This window comes from Anas platyrhynchos, chromosome 3 (genome assembly GCF_047663525.1).
Source record: "Anas platyrhynchos isolate ZD024472 breed Pekin duck chromosome 3, IASCAAS_PekinDuck_T2T, whole genome shotgun sequence".
NCBI classification, from domain to species: Eukaryota; Metazoa; Chordata; class Aves; order Anseriformes; family Anatidae; genus Anas; species Anas platyrhynchos.
The window spans coordinates 54581634-54601471 of NC_092589.1; the positions used below are offsets into that span (position 1 = coordinate 54581634).

A 19838-nucleotide genomic window follows, 5' to 3' on the forward strand; every position below is an offset into this window, starting at 1 on the left:
ATTAAAAGGCTGGTATGTGTTTTCTAACTGGTATATTTGAGAGTCATATGGACATAAATTGGGGTGATCTGCAAGGGTGACATCTCCTTTCTTTCAGACCAGGAAGAATTTTTCTGTCTCTTGACAGTTCATCATGCACTGTTGTTTTTCAGCAATCAGTGCAAGGCCAGCATTTCATGTTAGTCCTCATTAGGTAATGATTTTTGTGGTGCTCCACGTTTTACTGTGTTCAAACATGAGCGCAGAGAATTCTGTCTATTAGTGGGTCTACTTCCAAGATATTTTCCTAACACATTTCAAGGGCCTCCAGACAATGGAGATGTTACAGCTTTCACTTTCATTTTAAATAATAAGAATTACAATTATCTTTTATCAATAACCTAAATATTGAATTTCTAGGTTACAATATGGAACGTGAATTTGAGGGAAGCTTGTGTGTTTCACAGACCCATTTGTACTTTCTACAGCTGTAAAGAATGCAGGAAACACATTTCCACACTTTCCAAAAACATGACCAACAAAGACTTAAAAGTTTAAACTTCAAAAATATAAACATTTGAAAGGCATGGGTCACTGTTCCTCTTTTGACTCTAACCTCTGTAATATAAAAACAGTGTTTCTCCTGTAGTAGTATCATAGCATAAATGAGAAGCAAAACAAAATAGATCATTTATAAATCTGGCTTAGGCAGTGAGGCAAACTTGCTGACAGTTATCAATGAAAATATGACAGAAACAACTTTCCTGTTAAAGGGTGAATTAACACTAAGACTAAATACTACACAATAGCTCAGGTTGTTAAATGCAAGGGTTGTGGCTGGTTTATTGCTTTGTTTGAATGTGAGTATTTGATCCACCTTTACAATATCACAGACTTTAAAGAAATACACATACAGATAAAGAAAAGTCAAAAGGTCTATCTGAGGTCTCATTGCCCAGTCAGTTTGGTATAGTAAAGGTTGATTTTACAACTGTCAATCCAGAACAAAATACCTTATCTGAGCTGCCATTACTTTGTCTCCTCCCAAGGATTAGATAGTTACTACTAGTAATTATCGTTACACATGCACGTATGTATAATTAACAACATATACATATATCTAACAGTCAATCTTAACCATACTATTTTTATTATTATTTTGGGGCATTATCTGCCAATTCCGTATACATAAGGTAAAACAACACAATTTTATCTGTTCCATGCTCAACTTTCAAACTCATTCGTGTTCATAATTTCAGAACACTTTTAGATATTTTAATCAACTGGACTGATGGATAACTACAGGTAGAGCTGTGCTGTGAGAAAACTATGGCAAGTGCCAAATTAAATCTCACTGTTCAAGTTGTCAGATAAAACTGATATCAGTTGTGACAATATTTTAAAATTGTGTGCAAATCACTCCCTTTGTTCTTGTGCTAACACCAGAAATTGAGTTTTAGGTTGTGGCAAGAGGAAGCAAAAATGACTTCATGATATATCCTAAGATGTATCAGATAATGATTTTGGCACTGGATTCAAAAAACACTGTTTATATATGCAGCCAGTCCAGGATGCCCCTATCAAACTACAAAACTGACTCAGTTTTATTGAAGTACACTGTATATAATAATGTTAATATTTCTACTTCATCAAAACAAAACAAAACAAAACCAAAAAAAAAAAAAAAAAAAAAAACAATTTCAAATCTTTCCTCTGGCTGGAATAGCTGCTAATGTGCTACCTTTCAGACCTTAGTTTTGGCAAAAGGAGCTGAGCCTATAGATGTAGCTGGCTCAATCACTACCATACTGAATCAGATTGTGTACAGGTAATGTGGATCACTTTTCAAGTTTATGCTATTCTGCTCAGCCAAATCTGACATATTGTATACTCCAGAGCCTGTATATGTAGAAATAAAAAGGTTTGATTAAAAAATATTATATGTTTTTTTCTAAGCCATACATTACCTTAGCCAGATGAGAATTGATCCATTTTGTAAAAGTCCTTTTCTGCACTGACTCTTGCTCATCTGAGGAAAGAAAAAAAGAAAAAAAAAAGTTTAGATATTGCTGAATATTTTGGGATTTATATAATGGAAGAATAATATTCTATTATATGCATCATGCATTTGCCAGAAATGCCACTATTTTCTTATTTTCTTGAGACAATTCAGATAATTTTGTCTGTAACTACCCATAACTAAAACCTTCAGGTCTTAAAATAATAGTCTGACATTTGACTGTTTGAAGTTTCACAGCAAAGTTCAAGTCTTAATGAGTGATTGAAAAGTAAGACACCATTTCAAGTCTGAATGCCAAGATAAATTCGACTGCAAAGTTGACATTATATTTACCCAAGAAAAAATTCTGAGCACGTAGAACTTCTACTGTACCTCCCAATTAGAATCCATGTTTGATAGTCAAGTTGCTTTAATTTGGAAGATCAAATTTAGAAGATTTAGAAAAAATATTATTAGAATGTATACTTGAAAATATTCATGATGTTGAATTAAATACGTGAAACTGGACTTTCAGCCTTATTTGTCCTCTGGGAGATCATGCCAGGGAGAAGCCATCAGTTAGTTCAGATAGTTCATACATGTATACTACCTCCCTCAGTCCTGTTTTGCAGAACTTGTCTGATTTATAGTGAGTTCCACTGATTCTCAGATAGCCGACTGTTGCCAGCTGCATAGGCAAAAATAGCTCCCAAATGAGCTCTTCTAACTTCAGCAGCCAGGGCCATGGCTCCACAGCCAGGAGAAAAAAGCATCACAGCACTGTAACCAGTCCATGAAACCCTGCACCTTCTTTGTGGTAAACCAGTTTTGACACATGGAATAATTTTTACACAAATAGAATTTACATATTTCTATTGGGATTTTTTCCTTTTGGAGATAGAAGGAAATGCTGCTTCTCTGAAAAAAGAATTTGTGTCACTATCATCATTAATTCTAAATGAACACCTTCATACCCCTACAGAAAATTCAAATAAATAAAAGTCCAGTTAAATATTTACTCTGTATAAGAATACATGCATGTCTCAAAGCGTACAGATGGAAACTAATATACGTATTAAGCTCCTTCATTTACACTAATGTAATGCTGCTCCACAGTGAGGGTACAAAAAGATACAAATCTCTGCACAAAATCCATCAGCCAAAATGTTACCTTAAGTGGGACAATTGCTCCCTGATCATGTAGAAGCTCTAGCAATATATTTGTGTATTATGACTAATTCTATATTTTCTTTACAAAGAAGCATTATCTCACAGATAAGAAATACCAGGGGGAAAAAGACATATCTCTAGCATCTATTACTAGATTACCATACTTCATGTCTAAGAAGATATTTTCGCATTCTTTGTTTTCCTTTGATTTCATTGGATAGGCTCTTGTACACTATTTTGGAAACATTCATCAAATTTTCAGCATCTACTTATAGGCAACTAATGTGAAAATAATTAAATCTGAACTCCTATTCAATAAACAGAAATGTTGATGACTTAAGAACAAAACAAAACAATATCAACAAACAAACCACAAACATATAAAGATACCTGAAATGATAAAACCTGTTAAAAACTACTGAGCTTCTACGTTCTGGAAAACAGATTTCTCACTGGATGGTTTTAACCATGAACAAGACGTTTCCCTTGTGAGATACAGTAAATATCAGCTCTGCTCTGACAAGCAATGATGTTAGCCCAATTCATTTTACTGGAATTATTTGTACATTTGGATGGCACTCTGGTAGGTATGGAGACTGAGAGAGAGCCTCTGCACAGGATTAGTTCAGTCCTGACTTCCTTCACACCTCTGCAACTTAAAATTCCCCAGAAATCCAGATAAGGCATACCAAAAGAAAAGAACTGCACCTTCACAAATTGAACTTCTCATTACAGGAATGAGAGAATGATTTTCACCTCCAGTTCCCTAATTTCTAGTTACAATACATCCTGCTGGCTGAAGAAGCTGTATTCCGGCAGCAACTGGAAATCAGAGAACTAACTCCCAGCATCCAAATGGTTAGCAGCAGTAAACACTCAGTCTCGGTCATATCAATGAACAGCAGAAATGTCATTGCAAAAGGATCTGCTTCAAGAGAATATATGTGAACAACATATTCTTAATGAGCTCCAGTGCAAATATTAATAACCTTGTCTTCTTTTTTTTTTTTTTAGCATTTAATTTGTATAGGTTTAAAAGGCATGGGTTGTACCAATTAAAGTAACCTATGTCTGATAATAACACAAGTAGCAGCTCAATTTTACAAATTTAGCAATAAATATATATATATATATTTCACAAATTTTCTTGGAAGAAAATACGTTATTTTCATTTAACTACTTCTCTACAGAAGTAGTGCTTACCCATAACCATAAGACACATGTGTCATACTGTTTGTTATGCACTTGCAAAGACTGCCAGCACCCTGATTACACCACTTACCCTGACGGTACTGAAAGGACCCAGGAAGCAGGTTTAACGATGTAGCATTTCTGCCGCCAGCACCTTTGTAATGAGCCATAAGCACTGCTGCTGCTGCTGCTCCTGTCTGGTGTAGTGTGCAGCGTTTCTTTAGAATACAGACGGAAGTAATTCTTCAAGTACAATTTTTTTTTTCCTTCACTGGCAATGCAGGCCTCTTACACAAATCCCTCCACCTGCTCTTATCGAATTCCTATGAAGGCAGACCTTAAAATCATCTTTATGCTTTTTTGCAGAGATGCAAAAGCCAGAGAAAGCCAGCTGTGTTGGAAGCAGCAGCTCTGCTGGTCTCACTGCCATCATCCTTCTCCACTGTTTTCCTGAGGAAAGATTTTATTAACCCAGCACCAGCCAATCCACGCACAGAAACTTCTGATGTCAAGAGCCTGAATAATTCATCCAGGCACTGGGACAACCCAACTACACTGCTGATATCCAAAAACAGCAAGATGTGTGGCTGCAAAAAGCAATGCAATTTTCTCACTGATGCTTTTGTAATAACACACTGCTCAGTAAGCATAAAAATGGCTGAATAACATAGCCCTTCTCTAGGTTTCATACACATAAAGGAAAGCAGCTTTTAAAAGCAACCACTTGGGTTCCTCTTTGCATACTCTGTTCAGACATGAATACCCTTCAGCTTTGCCACTGAAACACTGAACTGGAAGAAACAGAAAGCAATGAATCTGAACAGACATACAGGGCACTTTGCTTTTAATAATATATTTGAACTGTTGTATAAGAAGGATGAAACATATGTAAGGATGCACAGAATTTTTGGAGTGCATCTGAATCAGCCTGAAACATACTGCAATTTCTGAAAATACAATGTACTTTCCATTTCATTAAGTGAGAGCATCAGAGCACCAGAGCATCTGAACAGACTTTGTTTTGCTCTGGTAAAATGAAGGCAGTTATGAAACAGTGCATGTGGAGATTCATATGTTGTTCACTGACAGGGGCCAACACAGCAGTACATAATACTGAAATGAGAACAAAAGGCCTGCTTTTAGTATGCCATTATAGCGATTACATCATTACAGAGGTTGAATTCAAATTTCTGTCTGTGTAGAACATGATGACTGACAAGATCATGCTGCATTCAAAAGAAATGTTACAAGAAAGTTTATTTAATCAATTATCTTCCTTTAATTGGCTGAAAATATCTTCACATTTTACAAATATTTACTCCACTAAAACATGCCCAACAAAATACTATTTAAGTTGACTAGTAAAAAAGAAAAAAATACATATTTACTGTAACAAAATAATAAAATAATATATTAGTAATTAATAAATTATTTTGAAAGAAAAATATGTATCTTATTAATATGACAGTTATGAATATATTGATGAAACATTCAATTTGCATGCACATTATGATGAGTATTATCACATGTATCATATATATACATGAAGAGACAAAGTAATGGCATGCTCTCCAGCAGAGCTCTTCTAGAGACAGCTTTCCTAAGCTACCCAGCCCGTCTCAGCTGTAGAACTACACGTGCATGGTGTGTAGCAGCAGATATCACATCATGCCTCTCTGGCCTCAGGTACATGAGGATTGAATGGTGGGAAGGCAACCGTAGCATAGGCTTGCACACAGAGTGTTCTGCTGCATGGTCACACAAGGAGGAGTCTCATGCACAGAGTGAGAGACGTGACAAAGGTGAGTTCACACATGGCTAACGAAAGCATCCTGACTGATTCTTGGTGACCTAGCATTTGCTTTGTTTTCTACTTCAATAAAAATCAAGTTGCTCACAGCTCCTCATTTTTAGCGCAAATTATTCTTTTTTGCTTTCTTTCCTTATGCTAGTAAAGTCCTAAAGATACCAAACAGCTTCCTTTTTTTGTTGTTGTTATTGATGTTTTTTCCTAAGTCTTTGTGGTCTTTAGGAATATTGCTAAGACAACTTGGAAGTGCAGAGAAGTGCCAAACCACCTGCAATGCTTCAAGATGTCATTTGAGAACATGCACAGCACAGAAAACGACAAACAGCAAGCACCCTGCTGGGAAGGTTTGTTTGGTCAGCAGTTTGGCATAAATTCCCTAAAGCTTTCAATAAGAAATGTTATATGGCAATTTCCATCTTCATTAAGGACATTCTTAACTTAAAGCAGCTGTAGAAAAGCTTGCAGAGTCAAAGCAATAATATGGAGACTTTAGTTATAAAAATAATCAATATTTTAAGCCACGTGAGCTTAATTAGCACCTCTATTCAGAATTAGCACACAGAGGAAATAAAGGAAAATAATTGGATCTTCCTGAAAGTATCATATGGTGAATGTTTTTTATGGAAGGATGATTTTGCTTTTTAAAACAAAACAACAACAACAAAAAAACTTTGATGATAGCTCTAAAGCTAATATATTGTTTGCCACTTGCTAAGTTTAACTGTTACTTTATACATTTTAGAAAGAAAAGGATAAGAGACCTATGTGCAGTGGGAACAAAGTAAGAGAGAGAAAAATAAAATTGATTTCTGCAGCCACTGCAATGCAGCTGACTTTGAAGCTGAGCAGTAGTAATACGAATAATAAGAATATAATTTAAAACACTCCATGGATTTTATTTTTATTTTGAGGAGAAAGACTGGCTTGTCAGAGTTTTGTACATATGCCCCTCTTAAATGTGTTTTATCAGAGTCAGTGAAATACATGTAGTACTACTAACAGGTCTGTTATCTAAATCTCCAAGCTTTGAGCTGTAGGTACACACACCAGCCATATAATGCCCCATCATTCAGCACCAGCTTGCTCCCCATCAGTTTCTGCAGAAAGGAAATCCATGCACATGTGCTAGTAGGCATCAAGCCATCCTACCCAAAGCCCCACTAATGAAAATGATGGGGATCTGCTCTATGGAGTTCTTACTGTTGCTCAATCTGGAGGCAGCTTTAGTATGGTGGTTCAGAAACCACAGACTTTATAACATTTGTAGGAATACAAATGTTCCAATTAATGTATATGCATTTTATGTTTATTGCATTTTTGCCTGCATTGATGCACTACTGTTACTTTCATCATCTTCAATAACTATTCTCTTAATTTTCATGTAGATCACAGAATCACAGAACTGTAGGGGTTGGAAAGGACCTCAAAAGATCAGCAACACCCCTGCCAAAGCAGGTTCCTCAGAGCAGGCTGCTCAGGTAGGTGTCCAGACAGGCCTTGAGTATCTCCAGAGAAGGAGACTCCACAACCTCCCTAGGTAGCCTGTTCCAATGCTCTGTCACCCTCACTGTGAAGAAGTTCTTTCGCATGTCAGTGCGGAACTTCCTGTGCTCTAACTTTCAGCCATTGCCCCTTGTCCTATCCCCACAAACCACTGAGAAGAGGTTGGCTACATCCTTCTGTCCCCCACCCCTCAGACAATTATATACACTGAGGAGATTCCCTCTCAGTCTTGTCTTCTCCAGGCTGAACAGACCCAGGTCTCTCAGCCTTTCTTCATAGGGAAGATGCTCCAAGCCCCGTATCATCTTTGTGGCCCTCCGCTGGACTCTTTCCAGGAGATCCCTGTCTTTCTTGTACCAGGGAACCCAGAACTGGACACAGTACTCCGGGCGAGGCCTGACCAGGGCAGAGTAGAGGGTGAGGATCACCTCCCTTGACCTGCTGGTCACACTCCTTTTAATGCACATCCCATTAGCCCTCTTGGCCACAAGGGCACAGTGCTGGCTCATGGTCAATGTGTCGTCCACCAGGACCCCCAGGTCCTTCTTGTCAGAGCTCCTCTCCAGAGGAGAGGACAGGTTGTCCCCCAGCCTATACTGATACTTTGGGTTGTTCCTTCCCAGGTGCAGGACTCCACACTTGCTTTTAAATCTCATTTGGTTTCTTCCTGCCCATCTCTCCAGCTGGTCCAGGTCTTGCTGAATGGCAGCACAGCCTTCTGGCGTGTCAGCCACTCCTCCCAGCTTTGTGTTGTTGGCGTACTTCCTGAGGGCAGACACTATTCCCTCATCAAGGTTGTTAATGAAGATGTTGAACAAGACCGGACCCAGCACCGAGCCCTGGGGAACACTGCTAGTTACAGGCCTCCAGCCAGACTCTGCTCCTCCAATCACCACCCTCTGAGCTTGGCCAGTCAGTCAGTTCTCAACCCACCTTGCCGTCCACTCATCTATCCCACACTTTCAGCTTTGCTAGTAGGATGTCATGGGAGACAGTATTGAAAGCCTTGCTAAAGTCAATGTAGATGACATCCACACCTCTCCCCCTATCTACCCAGCTGGTGATGCCATCGTAGAAGGCAACGAGGTTGGTCGAGCACGACTTCCCCTTGGTGAATCCATGCTGACTACTCCTCATAACCTTCTTCTCTTCCTATTGCTTGGAGATGGCACCCAGAACAAGCTGCTCCAATACCTTTCCAGGGACAGAGGTGAGACTGACTGGCTTGTAGTTTCCTGGATTCTCCTTCCTGCCCTTCTTGAAGACTGGAGTGACATTGGCTATCCTCCAGTCTTCAGGCGCCTCACCCATTCTTCTCCAGGACCTTTCAAAGATGATAGAGGGCTGTTCAGCGATCACATCTGCTGGCTCCCTTAACACATGCGGATGCATCCCATCAGGGCCCATGGATCTGTGTGCACTGAGCCCTCCCAGACGCTCCCAAACCACTCCCATGTCCACCAGCGGGGAGCCCTCCATTTCACAGACCCTTTGTCTTATTGCCAGGGGCAAGGAGTCCCAGGGGAGTGTCCTTGAAGCAAAGGCTGAAGCAAAGAAAGCATTCAGTATTTCTGCTTCTCAGCATCTCCCATGACCAGGACACCCCCCTCATTGAGCAAGGGACCCACATTATCCCTCGTCTTCCTCTTGCTGTTTACATACTTCTTGCTGTTTACATGTTCTTAAAAAACCCTTCTTATTATCCTTTATCTCTTTCACAAGCCTCATCTCTAGGTGGGCTTTAGCTTTCCTCATCACGTCCCTGCAGGCCCTGACAACACATCTATACTCCTCTCAAGAGGACAGGCCCTTTTTCTGTATTTCATAGACCATCCTCTTCCTTTTGATCTTATTGATGAGCTCCTTGCTCATCCATGCGGGTTTCCTGCCCCCCTTCCCCGATTTCCTATTCCTCAGGATGCACTGACCCTGAGCATGGAAGAAGTGCTGCTTAAATCCCAGCTCTCACAAGCACCCTTGCCTTCTAGCAACTTAACCAATGAGATACTCCCAAGCAGGTCCCGGAAGAGGTCAAAGTTGGCTCTTTGAAAGTCCAGGGTAGCAATCCTGCTTTTAGCCTTACTTCCTTTGCCTAGTTCCATCTGGAACTCCACCATCTCATGGTCGCTGCATCCCAACAGCTGCCCCCAACCTTCACATCCCTAACAAGGCCATCCCTGTTGGTAAGAACGAGGTCCAGGAGCACCCCACGCCTCATCGGCTCCTCCACCACCTGAGTCAGAAAATTGTCCTCAACGCATTGTAGGAACTGTTTGGACTGCTTGTGCCTAGCCGAGTTGCTTACCCAGCACATGTCTGGGTAATTGAAGTTCCCCGTGAGGACCAGCGCTCGTGAGATGTAAATATGTTATTCGTTTTCATATCTGTACTTGGCTGAATACACTCCAAAATAAACATAAGATCTTTTAGATAACAGTTAAAAGCCCATTCAATTAATTTTTAAAGAAGTATTCTGAAGAAAGTTGTTACCTAAAATTAGAATATTCAACATCTGATATTATTATATGTAATGACTTCAGTGCCTTCCAAAAGATGCTGGATTGGAAGCTATAAAGATGTTTGCTTATTCACTAGTCTGGCATGGGTGACAGTGAACTAAGTGTTTAAATATGCTTATCTTTTCCTAAACTTGTATACAAGGTGAAAACAGCTTGATGTAACAGATCAGAGTCAACTTGACCTTTGTCCGTTTAATTACTTATTTTCCTTAATTGTTGTCATCCAAAACGTATCTTTAATTATACAGATCAGGTAGAAAATCCTAAGTTTGTTAACAAGTATTCTATTTTATAAGAAAATACTCTCAAATTTCAACACCTCCATGGTAATAAGCACAACAGTTTACAAAAGATATTTTCATAAAGACTTAAAGACGTAAAGAAACCCTGACAAAAAAAAAAAAAAAAAAATCATTTTCTTTTTTATGAACTCTGTACCACCTACATCATCATCTGAAATGATGACAGTCAAAAAAAAATCTGAAGAAATCTTCATGTTTTTCAGTTCACCACAGGGTCTGCAACTGGCATTGTGTTACTATTTGCATACACATTTTACAGCAATTCTTTCCATTGACATGAAAAGATTGTGAATGACATCCTTTGTGTGGGGATGGTTCCCCTCCCCTAGAGGTTTTTATAAAATCAGATTGAACTAAACATGTATTATGGTAAAGAAATATTTAATTTTTAACAGAAGTCTTAAAGACAAAGACCATTCACATCAAATCATTTAAAGAAGGTTTTTAAAAATGTTGAAATCTACCCAGATCAGTACCAGACAGTCTACAAGTATCTTTCTTTAAGTAGTCATTCTACAGTCAAGAAGGGTACTTAACATGCAGTTATACAAAAATATCTATGAAATCAGATTGAAAGTAGCATATGTTTGAAAATTGAGAGGATAAGCTCCAATTCCATCTCTTACGCACTTGCGACACTTACACAATCTCCTAAAACAACAGAAAGTGGTGTTTTCCTGAAGCCAAACCTGTCAGGAAGGCAAATTACTTTGAGCTGGGATTGATTTTCAGTAGATTTGCTAATAATGTGCAACACTGACAAGACTGTTCACAATGTTAAGCATCCTGAAGAGACTGTGCAAGAATATTTTAAATTAATTTTCATTTAATAAGGAAGATAAATTATTTATGCCAAATACACAGCAAGGAACAAGTTCATATCATCAAAGGTCATGGAAGTCTGGGGAGGTCTTTGCTGACTGGAAGCTAGCCAAAGTTATACCCATTTTCAAAAAAGGCATAAGAGAAGACCCAGGAAACTACAGACCTGATAGTCTAACCTCAGTCTCTGAAAAAATTATGGAGAAGATTATCCTAGATATTATTGAAAGTCGGGTAAATGACAAAGCTATTATCAAGCTTAATCAGCATAGATTCATGAAGGGAAAGTCCTGCCTTAGTAATTTGATCTCCTTCTATGATAAAGTCACCGACTTGGTGGATGAAGGGAATAAATAGATTGGAGCTTTGGGCAATCAGCAATAGCATGAAGTTCAATAAAGGAAAATGCCAAGTGCTGCACCAGGTATGCAGTAATATCAAACACACGTATAGACTGAGAGATGAGGGACAGCTCACCTGGCTATGTTGGTTGACAGTGAGCTCAACCTGAGCCAGCAGCATGCCCTGGCAGCCAGGAGGGCAAACTGCATTCTGGGATGCATTAAACCAACATAGCCAGCCAGTCAAAAGAGGTGATTCTCCTGCTATACTTAGTGTTGGTGCAGTCTCACCTTTAACATTGTGTGTGTCCGTAATATAAGAAGCCCTTGAAATTGTGCAGAGGAGGGCAACAAAGCTTGTAAAAGGGCTGGAAGGCATGTATTAAGAGAAGAGGCTGAGGAAACCTGGGTTGTCTTGTCTGAAGAAAAGGAGGCTGAGAGGCAACCTCATTGCTCCCTGCAACTTCCTGAGCAAGGGAAGTGGAGAGGAAGGTGCCAGTCTCTTCTCACTTATAACCAATGATAAAACACAAAGGAATGGCACAAAGCTGCTCCAGAGGAGGTTCAGACTGGACATTAGGGAAATTCATTACCCTGAAGGTGGTCAAACAGTGGAACAGGCTTAGAGAGTTGGTTCATACCCCATGCATATCAGTGTTCAAGAAGCATTTGGGAAAATTAATATAACCTTTGGCTAGTCCTGAAGTGGTCAAGCTAAATCAATCACCTAGATCACCTTTGAAGGTCCCTGCCAACTGAACTACTCTATTCTGCACGTCACTATTTTTCTACGCTTACAGTGAATTCAGTAGCCTAAAAGAAGTGGAGAACATTTGATTCAGACATGGAAGAGCTTAGAATCTACTAAGAAAAGCCAAACCAATGGAGACATGCTGGGCACACACTATCCAAGAGATTAAATAAGGATGTAGGGGTGAAACGTGTAACATGCATAAATCTATGCAGAAAAACAAAATACATCATGATTCATGTCTTGCAGAAAAGACTTTCTGCAATCATATCTTAGTGCTGTTTATGCCTAAACTTAGGGAAATTACAATACTGTACTAAACATTAACAGTAACGTAGAATCCTTCATTTACCCTGCAGAAAGTCTGGGCAGTTTTTCCTTCAAGATCTTTTTTTTTTTACTATAGTTATACACAGGGTAAACAAAGTTCTATGAAAATTTGCCTAAGGGAAAGAAAGCAATTATTATATTTGAATGCTTGAAGGCACAATAATTTAAAGAACATTCAGAATTAAATGATGAATGCTTTACTCACATATTCAGTTACGTTGAACTCAATAGATTCAGTATAAGTAGTAAATAAAACAAACAAACAAACAAACATTTTGACTTAATGCGAAATGTGCAAATTTACTTTAAAAAAAACCATAATAATTTCACACCATGTTTATAAAATCATACACATGGTCATATATCTTCCAACTTAGATTCAAACCAGAACCTTACAAATTAATTACTCTTCCTAGTGTGAGCTGTAATAAAATAAAAATGTATATGAGCATATATAAGAACTGAGGTCTTGGGGAACTGTGAATGAAACAAACAAACAACAGCAAAGAAACAACACAGCAACAACATCAACAAAATACAAAATCATAAAAAAAAAAAAAAACACAAAAAACTAGGACGTTATGCTGAAACAAACTAATATTTACAATTTTTCAGAAAGGATGTGACGTTTGGTATCTACGGAAATGCTGAATGTTGGGGGTGTAGTGACAGGTGGTTAGGTGCATACATCATATACAATAGAGGACTTGTGCAAACACAACATGGCCTTAGATGATGCAAATTTTCCTATCAGAGAAACCATCTGCTCTTTCTGAATGACAATCTTCATGAAATACTTGAGTATACATTGGTATGTGCACAATGGTTTTGTACCTTCCTCCATTTTTTTTTGTTTTCCTAAGTGTCCCCCAAAAAACAATCCCTCACTTTAAAAATTATACCACTCGTGTTTAAAATGTGGTATTTCTTAATGAAGTAGTATATGATAAATTCCACCATTTTAAAGTGTGTAGTAGCTAATTCAGGGAGTTGTCCCACTATCTGCCACTAGAACTACTCATAAAACAAGTTACTGCGCAGGTTAAAAAATAGGGCTACTGTGTTGAAGGGGCATCCTTAAATGCTAATGATATAATTAGGAACAAAAGTTGGAGTTCCTCAAACACTAGTCTAAGTTTTTAATATTTTCAGCCATGATTTTGGCAAGAAAATCACAACAATGCTTATACATTTAACAATGACATATTTGGGAAACACCAGTACAATGGAATCAGAATACCTTCAAAAAAAAAAAAAGTAAAAAAAAAAAAAAAAAAAAAAAAGGTGGGAGATGAAGGAAGGGGGGAAAGAAGTTGAGTTTACTGAATTGGAAAAAGTTAAAGTACGATTACTAAACAGCTAAAGTACAATGTTACATAAGTACTTAAGTGGGGAATAACAAGAATTTATGCTTTGAGGTGGAAACTCATTGCACAAAACCAGACTGGAGGAATAAATACTTTTGTAGTTCTACTACAGGAATTATATAAGCCACAAGTGCAACATGAAAACGGCAAATGGGACTGTATGATGTTATTTGATAGGATATAATCAGCTTAAGTGTGGAATAAAAAAATTATTGTATCAGACACAATAAGCATTTACATGGAATATTATTCAGAGTTCTGATAACCCACGTTCAAATACTGTGAGGATCTGGAATTGATACTCAACAGGATGAAGAGAAAACTGAAACTGCATAGATTGATGAAAACTGAAACAGCATAGATTGAGTGAGCATAGATTGCTCACTCCCTGAAAGACTGTAATTGCTCTCTGCAAATATATGAGAAAGGAAGGAGAAAAGGGAGAGGACAAAAAAAAATTAAAACATGGAAAAACATGAAAAAACAATGCAAAAGAACATGAGAAGAAGGCTGCAGGTAGGATATGAATATCCTATGAGTTAGAGGAAGGTTTTCAGACATAAGAAGAGTCACACTGTAGCAATCTCCCAGGATGTCAACATCATTTTATTGGTGCCCACTTATTGTTTATAAATGCAGATCGTATATGACTTAGAAGACTCCTATTTGCTAAAAAATTATATTTTCTATACCTGTCTTATGCACCTACCATGAAAATAAAGACTTCCAAATGAGCTGAAGTTATCTGCACAAAAGTAGCACTACAAGTATTCATACCTCAGGTCCCTCTTCTCTGCATGGCTGAACCTGTCCCACCTGTCCCTTGTACTGTGCAGCACATGCCACAGATATGACTGCACTTTTCTTATGACAAAACAAGGGTCATCAGTAAAGAGTAAGATTTTTGGCCCTAATCACAGTGTTCCAGTTTATTCAGAAACCTTCTTGAACAAAATAAAATAAATTAAAAACAAGCAGAATAATTATGAAATACTTATCATTGTTAACTTATAACACTACAGAGGATTTAACAATATTCTGTGCTAAAAATAAACCAGTATTGCAATGCAATGTGAAGCATTGGGGGTTACTTCTGTGAACCTTGTTCTCATTCTGTCTCTTTTGTCTCAGTGTGACTCAAAGCAAGGACATCTTGAAAATATGCTGTTTTAAATAGCTACTTTGACAAAGTCCATTCACCATCAGTGAGTTCCATAAATAAAAGCTGTGTAGGACTGACCGTTTTGAACTTCAACCACTGTCATGTTCATTGACCGTGTCTCTCAAGCCAAGCATCCAAATACACAACTGAAAACATTTAATTTCCTATACATTCAGGGATCCCCCGAAGTGAGAATCACAGTATCACAGAATCACAGTATCACAGCTGAGCCTGTAATTTCAATTCACTCAGCCTAATGCAAAAATACTAAAACTTCAGGACAAACCAGTGAGCTATTCTGACATGAAATTCTACTAGGATTCATTTCCGTGAAAATTTTATTATGCTAAGTAAGGGCTGCTGAGGCATGGAAGAGGGTATAATTGCTCAATGATGCAAAGATAAAATGATCTAGTAAGGAAACTCTCTGGTAAAGAGCTACAAACTGTGGAAAAAAAAAAAAAAAAGAAAAAAAAAAAAGAAAAAAGAAAAAAGAAAAAAAAGATTATGATTTACTGTAAGCAATGCTTTCACAAGCCAATGTAAATAATTTATTTTTTTTTTTTTTAATCTATCCATCTACAAGCTATTTTTGATGCAAGGAGTCCTAATTTTAGACTGGCTGCTTCTTTTTTTTTTTTTTTTCTTTTTCTTTTTTTTTTTTCTCTTTCTTTTTTTTTTTTAATTTCTTATTTATTTATTTATTTATTTATTTATTTTTTCTTAATACATAAATAAGTAGGAAGTTCAGAGTTACACGTTTGGCCGGAAGCAGAACTTCAGCTATCCCTGAGGGGAAAAAAAAATAAAAAAATCTATACTAATTTGTCCAAATCACAAGCTTTTTCAAATTCATTACATACTTTAAATTTTAACACCTGAGCTCTCTAAAAACCACCATTCTCACTTAAGCATGCTTCATCCCCTTAATGGATCACCAAGCAGTCTGTAAATAAACTGTTCCCATGAAGAGTGGCTGAATATTTTTCTGCTCAGGGAATACAGGGAAAAATCAATCTTTGTTATCCATAATTGCTTCATCTCCAAGTAATCTCAGAAGAAACTCTTCTGCATGCTCAGTACCTATCCCCACTTCCCTTCCCATCCCAATGGCATCACCTAAATTTATCTCTGTTTCAGCCACATAAGGGACAAAAGCTGTGTTAATGCGAGGAAACTGAGAAGAAAAGGGTGAATCACCTAGAGAGCATGCCCTCTGCAGGTGAGAAAAAAAACTGACTGGCAGCTGGAAAAACAAAACAAATAGGCAGAATCTGCTCACTTTATAAACATCTCTGCCCTGGAATTAAAATATTATTATTGCCAAGACAAACTCAGAAGTCACATATGTCAGATGTAATTGCGTCTGTACAAACTTTATATTTGCCCCTTCTATGCATGTAATAAGATCAGTCTTTAATTAAACAGACACACAGGTTTCATTCATATACTCCCTGCCATTTCTGGTGGATAAATTGAAAATATTCAATCAGTATTTTTTTTTTCTATGTATGATTTTGCACTTCCCATCAGAACTAATGATTAACCATGTGCCTTTGCAACTCTTGTGCTACTTCTGTAACATTGTGTAAGATATGAAAATCCTATGAAAATAAATTTTAAGTTGTTGGGTTTTTTGTTTGGTTTGTTTTGCTTTTCTTTTCAATTAAGCTTATTAAAAGACACAGAATATTCTAAAACCCAACACTTTTGAAGAGGAAAATCTCAAAGAAAACTGGTTACTAAAGTTCATGAAACAAGACAAGTAACTAAAAACAAATCTTAAGTTTGTTGGACTCAAATCATAGATCAAAATCAGTCTGTTCTCTGAATATCATTCCACACCAGCATCCTAGGGCATAAGCTGATAACCAAGCATGGGTCTTCAGCCATGAGTTTACCTCGTTTGTATGCTATACTAGTTCATTCCATGAAATTTCATTGAATTGAACAGACTGACTGGCACAAAACTGGACATCGTTTAAATAAAACTGTACCTGTCTGGACATCGATTATTATTTTTAAAAGTGATTTGGCATACACCTGTAACACACCACAGTAAGTATTTATAAATAAAAGCCACTACCATGTTTGCCTTAAACAGTTCTTCCTGTGGTTACAAATCACAGACACCACTGAGCAGGTAAAAGAGTATTTGTAGCAACTGTGTCCTTGAAAGAACAAGAGAAAAAAAGTGTTAGAGTGAGTCCGTCCCTGGTCTTGTCGTAGGGTGGCAGCAGCAGCGGTGCCCTGAAAGAGGGCAAGCAGCCTCCATCCCACTTCTGCCTTGTCAACCCACCGGAAACAGTGCTGAAGAGCTCTAGCCCTGCAACACACAAACTAATAGCAATTTTGCCACTGAATGAGACAAGCATTTGTAATTCAGATTGTACATCTGACTGGCAACCATCTCCCACATGAAATAGAAATTTATATTTCTTTCATACTGCCTTTTTAGCATGTGCTAAAAAGGACAGATAAAAGATTTCTGTCACATAAAAAGTTATGTTATTAATAGGTCCCTGCTAAATAAACTCCTTACCAACCCCCAGCATATTTTTTCCTAGAAATATCTATACGTATAATTATATATATATATATATATTTTTTTTTTTTTTTAATTTTTTTTTTTTCCAAGAAGTCCAAAAATCTGAAGATATCCTGCATTCATCTTCCTGCTCACAGGAAGAATTTCTTTTCTCCTGTAGGAACCCTATTCTAATTAGACGGACTGTGCATCTTGATTTTATACAGAAGAACATGTCTGTCAAAAATAAGCTGAAAAATATATTTCCTCATGGGGGATTTCACATGTGCTGGACATCCAAAAATGTATTAAAGTGGAATGAAAAAGAAGAGATAAGCATGTTCACAGTAGGTTGTTCAACAAACAAAACAACACAACAAGAAACAACCATCATAACAAAAATAAATAGCCCACAAAAAAAGACAATGACATCTCAAATTTCCCCAGGAACCATGCCGTGACTAAGCACTGTTAACATTTAATATATTTTGTGACAAACCCATCAGTTCACATTCATATTTTTAATAAGAAAAAATCCTCAAGGTTTCATTGCAAATTTTATGTAAGAAGTGAATGAATGCAGACTATCTACAGGGACATCTAAAACACAGTGAAGAAAAACCCAGCTCCACTGAAGAGACAGTATGCCTTGCTGATAATAGTGAAGGAGCCAGAATTTAGTTCTTCCAGTACTGGCATACGTGTGCACAAGAGAAAACAGCTATGAGATTGTTCGCTTGTAGGAAAGGAGAGTGATCACAACCACACACATTGACAAAATTTTTGCTGAAAAAAAAAAATGCTTTTTATAGAAACTCGTAAGTTTGAAAATTTTCAGGTCCATCTCATTTTCATCAAATCTAAGGTTCTAAGATATTCTTCACTGCCAGGAAAAAAAGGGCTCAATCACCAGCCCTTGAACAGGTAAACCTGCCAGGTGCATGTCAGAGCCTTTAATAGTTTGCTGCTACTAGTAACAGAAGTGACAAGAACATCAGTCCCAAGAAGCACCTGTAAGGTGTATGCATTTTGATTTACCAGAAATTACACTTTTGTTGTTGATGTTGTTGTTGTTTTGTTTTGTTCCAATTCATAGTCAAGGAAGAAAAATAAACAAACAAACAAAAACTTTCCTTCCATTCATTCACACCTTAGACCAGATAATGAGCTTCAGGATAAATATGCATGTGTATCTGTATTTTATAAGGCACTCTAGGAACTACCTGCAACTAGGTGAGGTAAACAGTAACTCCTACAACACTGTAAACATAACAATTCATCAAATCTTTTCTTATTTCCTTAAACACTTATGCACATCACAACTCCAGCTGTACTTATTCAGCCTTTAGCCTGCCCTGACATAATTCCTCTGCAGAATGTGAAGGCAGAGTAGCATGGAATTTGCTTCACTTTTCTTTATAGAAAGAAAATCCCTAACAGACATTCCAGGCTCCAAATCCAATTTATTCTGCTGGAGCATTATGAAGGTAGATTCCCTTAAGCCAAGGATCTAATCCAAAGATGGACTGAAATCATTACTGGCATAGTATGTGTTTGTTAGTGTTTCAAATACCTTTATAATACACCTATTGTGCAAGGATATGCAGATTGCTATCGATGGCAATGACTAGACAGCTAATTATAGGTTCAGAAGATACTGGCAATCAACATAATAACACCAATACATGCTCCAACAGGCACAACATGCTGTTTGTGTCTGTAAGTACAGAGACAGCAACCTTATGGAGTATGAGACAATATGGTAAAAGCCACATGCTAGTGTATTTCCATGTATCTGTGGGACCAGACAAGAGTAGGATGTATGAACCACAGAATCACAGAATGGCTGAGGTTAGAAGGGGCGTCTGAGGATCATCTAATCTGAAGGTTCACTGTGGAATGAAGATTTATTCACAGATTTCCTGGGGGCCATCTACGCTAAATTGCAAACTCAAACTCACTTCTACCTAAATTGCATCCCCCCCAACTCCCCCCTTTTTTTTTTTTTTTTTTTTTTTTACTTGAAACATTACAGAAACTCACTGGATATGTTTTATATAGTAGA

At 37.5% G+C, this 19838-nt stretch overlaps 1 protein-coding gene across 2 annotated transcripts in view; it reads right to left on the reverse strand.

The window, feature by feature from the left end:
* The window catches only part of SYNE1 (spectrin repeat containing nuclear envelope protein 1), a 308749-nt gene that overhangs the window by 251337 nt on the left and 37574 nt on the right, over nucleotides 1–19838 (reverse strand). Inside the window, exons 1-2 of one of the 2 annotated variants that reach the window (XM_038177600.2) lie at nucleotides 4431–4682; nucleotides 1947–2008 (exon numbers count right to left, since the gene is read on the reverse strand). In XM_038177600.2, coding sequence (XP_038033528.2) covers nucleotides 1947–2008; nucleotides 4431–4509 — 141 coding nt within the window. In that variant the 5' untranslated portion in view covers nucleotides 4510–4682. Of the gene's footprint in view, nucleotides 1–1946; nucleotides 2009–4430; nucleotides 4683–19838 lie in introns of those variants that run through there. The other variant, XM_038177603.2, reaches the window with a different exon arrangement.